General features: G+C 38.1%; 1 protein-coding gene across 8 annotated transcripts in view; it reads right to left on the minus strand.

The window, feature by feature from the left end:
• The window catches only part of Zdhhc20 (zinc finger DHHC-type containing 20), a 60,992-nt gene that overhangs the window by 43,252 nt on the left and 13,219 nt on the right, over positions 1-4,521 (minus strand). For all 8 annotated transcript variants that reach the window (XM_029468955.1, XM_029468953.1, XM_021182184.2 and 5 more), the window contains exon 2: positions 3,581-3,607. Coding sequence is in view for 7 of the 8 variants with exons in the window: in XM_029468953.1 (XP_029324813.1) it covers positions 3,581-3,607 (27 nt within the window). In the remaining variant the exon portion in view is untranslated. The remainder of the gene's footprint in view (positions 1-3,580; positions 3,608-4,521) is intronic.

Genomic DNA, 4,521 nt, shown 5'->3' on the forward strand with positions numbered 1-4,521 from the left:
CACTTTGTAGACCAGGCTGTCCTCGAACTCAGAAATCCGCCTGCCTCTGCCTCCCGAGTGCTGGGATTAAAGGCGTGCGCCACCACGCCCGGCTCCGGAGTTTGAATTCTTAAAAGTTTTTTGACAGGCTGGCCTTGAACTTACTATGTAGTCCAAGGTGGCCTGGAATTCATGACTTTCCTACCTCTGTTTCTACGTGAGGACAGCTAAAGAGTGTTTGTGTAACACGTGTGCCTATAACTGGCCATTATTGTAACTTAAATGTTAATTTTTAATAACTTTTAATTTACTTAAAAGGATACATCACTATGAAACAGGGGGAACTGGAAACAGAAAGTTAAAATGGCTTTTTTTTTGTTTTGTTTTTTCTGGGTTTCTCTGTATAGCCCAGGCTGTCCTGGAACTCACTTTGTAGACCAGGCTGGCCTCGAACTCAGAAATCCACCTGCCTCTGCCTCCCCGGTGCTGGGATTAAAGGTGTGCACCACCACACCAGGCCTAAAATGTTTTTATTATCACCAAAAACAATGAAACTTGAATAACTCAATTTCTGTCTAGGTTAGAATCAACATAGGAAACGAAAAAGTTTCTACCGTGAGTTTCTGCTCTAATCTTTCCCAAGGAGATTAGGGTCATATTTGACACATGAGACTCCAACTATCAACTCGCTGATATGGTATTAACCTTGTGTTGTGTTCTACAGTCTTTCTATTTGAAACAAGTAGGATTGGCTTTTATAAGAAGCAAGAACCATGGACTAGGGATGAACTCTTTTTGGTGTGAAGTGTTCCATATATACACTCTGAAGATAAGTTTGAACTTCTACTCATTTTTAAAGTCAGATTAAATGCCATTTCTTCCACAAAGTCCTCTCCTTTCCCAGAGCTTGCTTTTTACAGGCCACTCTTCTGTACTCACACTTGCTTAGACTTCAATTACAGCCCTCATTTCAATCAAGTCAGATACTTAAAAATGACAAATTCATAAATGCAAAACACTGGGCTGGAGAGATGGCTCAGTAGTTAAGAGCACCGACTGCTCTTCTGAAGTTCCTGAGTTCAAATCCCAGCAACCACATGGTGGCTCACAACCATTCATAATGATATCTGACGCCCTCTTCTGGTGCAGTCTGAAGACAGCTACAGTGTAGTTAGATATAATAAATAAGTAAATAAAGTAATTAATTAATCTTTAAAAAAATAAAAAATAAATGCAAAACACCAATGTATCTATGTAACCAGAGGACTTCTTAGTCACATCTGACCTTAGCTCCTTTTCCTATGGAAAGCCTCTTAGCATATGACATGCTTTCTTTCTAACCCTTATGAGTGTAAACAAGGAGGCATAGAAAATCCGCTCTTACTTAATGTCACTTGTATGAAATCTTAAGGCCAGAATTGAAATTCACAACTGCTTGATAAAAATCTAAAGTCCTTCATTTATGTCTTCACTTCACCAAAATTATGTTTTCCTCCACTTTTCCAGCCAGCATTTAGTCATCTCTACTTCTGAACTAAGATTTGAATTCAAAATAGAACACAGATCATGACTTCCTCTACATTTCAAATACTCTTTCATTTCCACTAATATTGTTATCCACACTAAAAACTGGGGCTTCAGCAAGCTGCATTTCTCTGTGCTGATCATTCCTGCCAGGCCAAATCTCAGTGTACCCAGTGGGCTCAAAAACACTGCTTCATTGTGTTTTCTTTGGGAATGCATTTGGGGCCTTCTCTTTCTTGACTTTAGTGGTATTTCATCAGCACCCCAAATTCACTTCTGCCCACATCAGGCCAGCATTCTTCATCTACACATGCTATACGATAGCACCAAGTCTTTTAAACTTAGCTACTGACAACTAAGACCAACATAAACTCTTCAACTGTTAAGTTTTTAACAAAATTAACTATGTATTACAAAGTAACTTCAACTTTCACATGACTAACATGTAGTAAAATGCATGATTACTTCAAAATCCTACAGAAAACGTTTTACAGAGAGAGAACATCAATACACAGACACTAAGAACTCCCAGAGTGGTAGTGATTTGGAACGAGTGATATTTTGTCCCTCCAAGTGACCAACTTTTACTCAACGACACTGGAAAGAATCCAGTGGCTTTTCTAGTGTGATCCACCGTGCTATGTCTCCAACAATTTGATTACATTTGGAATGCTGTAATTTTAAAAACCTGAAGAAACAGCATTTGCTAAACAATTTCAAAGATAAACTGGTTAGTCACATCTTGAACAGTTCTAACATTTACTATTCCTTTAGGAAATTTCTACCCTCCATGCACACAAATCCCAGCAACCACATGGTGGCTCACAACCATCTGTAATGAGATCTGATGCCCTCTTCTGGTGTGTCTGAAGACAGCTACAGTGTACTTACACACAATAAATACATAAATTGAGAAAAAAAAAAAACAACCTCAAGAATATCAATACATGTGAGAACTTTGAAAAAATAATGTCAAGGCTGAGCAGATGGTAAATGCCTATGACACTGGCATTTGGAGACTCAGCATGTTTTGTCTGTAACATTACCATTTGAAGGCAAAGGCAGGTAGATCTCAAGTTCAAGATACAAACCAAGTTCTAGAAAGCCTGAACTATACAAAAGACCCGGCCTTAAAATATACAAAGCAAAATCTTCAGAAATTCTCTGCATTTTGTATCTATACTATCAACATACATAAAATAATTATGAGTTGAAGACAGGACTACCAAGACCAAATCTATGGTTCTTCTATTGCTGAAAATTAGACTTAAGAGCAACTTTAAATAATCAGGCATGATTATTTCTGGTAATAAGAATAAATATTAAGCTGGGTGGTGCTGGTGCTGACCTGTAATCCCAGCACTGGGGAAGCAGAGGCAGGCAGATCTATAAGTTCCAAAACAGCCAGGACTACACAGAGAAACCTTGTTTTGAAAAACCAAAGAGAAAATAAAATAAATCAATGTTAATAAGTGTTAACTGTTCAGCTGTTTTAAAATCTTCTGGGTTTTTGCATGTTAAAATCTAATTTTAGTTTTGAAAGTTTACTTCAATGATACTCCTAAAGTTTTCTTTAATGCTAGTGAAAGTCATTTTAGAAAAGATCTTTCCCTCTAGGTGTTATTTGACTGGCCATTATAAACTCTTTTATTCCCTTGATCTAATAATACACATTTCAAGTCTGGTTATTTGGTTAAGTTCTGTGACTAGTAATGTGCTATTTTAAACAACACATGAACAATGGAACCACTCCTAGCATCTAGGCATTATGAAAGCTCTCCCTCAACCCAGTGAAGACTGCAACTGCTACTGAAACAGACAGAGTTCTGAAGAACACACAAGGCAAAACTGCATGCATTTACACAGAGTAAAGTACTAGGAGCCTTACAAAACCATGGCTATGCTAACCATTTAAGATACTCTACACCTGGGAAGAAACAGAGTTCTCTCTCCTTTTAATTACTTTTAAGATAAGTATTCCCTTCTAGGAAAACAAAAACACTTTATTCACTACTAAATAAAAAGTACATGGTTACAACTGAGAGTCTACTTGAAGTTAAGATGAAGAGTGTCTTACCTTTTTCTCCTGTTCTAGAAATAGTACCTAGAAGAAAAAATTAAAATAAATATACTTTATACATGAAGTTTATTTCAGGTTGAATATTTATCTTAATTTCATTTTCATAAAACTTTAACAATATAACTACTTAAAATTTTTAGACCTCTTTAAACTCCAGGTGTGTTGACAGAGCTCTTTAGTGCTTTCCTTAATCTTTCAGCAAAACAGGACTATTCTCTTTATTAGACCACAGCACACCTTACCAACCTCTGTCTGAAAACTGTATTCAATATAAGTTTCTTGGAGCCTGGGAGATGATTCCGTTGGTAAAGTACTGGCTGCAGATATGCAGGGATATGTGCTTAATCCCCAGCACCAGCGTGCTGGAGGTGAGCACGTGCAGTCCTAATTCTGAGTCTATCATTACAGCAGATCCCTGGGTGGCCAGGCAACCTAGCCTAATCAGTGGTATTTGCGATGGGGTAGGGTGTGTGTGTGTAATAAGTAGACACAGCTGGACATGGTTGGATGGGAAGAAAGGACATAATATAAACAAAGGTGGACAGTTCCTGAGAGAAGACATCCAAGAGTGACTTCTGACCTACACACATATGTACAAATTTCCTTTTAACTGATGCACAGTGATCATACCTATTTAGGGAAAGAGTATATGATGTATGAATGGATCTAAGAGATGGAAATTACAGAAAGCCACAATTGGTCAAGATGCAGAGAAGAACTAACCATGGAGTGCTCGTCCTTTAATACACAACACAACCCTACAGCTAAGGCTCAGAGCTCATTTCAGAAGAGGGAGAAGTTAGACTGTTAGAGCTAGAGGACCAGCTACAATAACAAACTCTTTTTTTAGACAGGGTTTCTCTGTATAGCCCTGGCTGTCCTGGAACTCACTTTGTAGACCAGGCTGGCCTCGAACTCAGAAATCCGCCTGCCTCTGC

The sequence above is a fragment of the Mus caroli genome, chromosome 14 (genome assembly GCF_900094665.2).
Source record: "Mus caroli chromosome 14, CAROLI_EIJ_v1.1, whole genome shotgun sequence".
Classification (NCBI taxonomy): domain Eukaryota; kingdom Metazoa; phylum Chordata; class Mammalia; order Rodentia; family Muridae; genus Mus; species Mus caroli.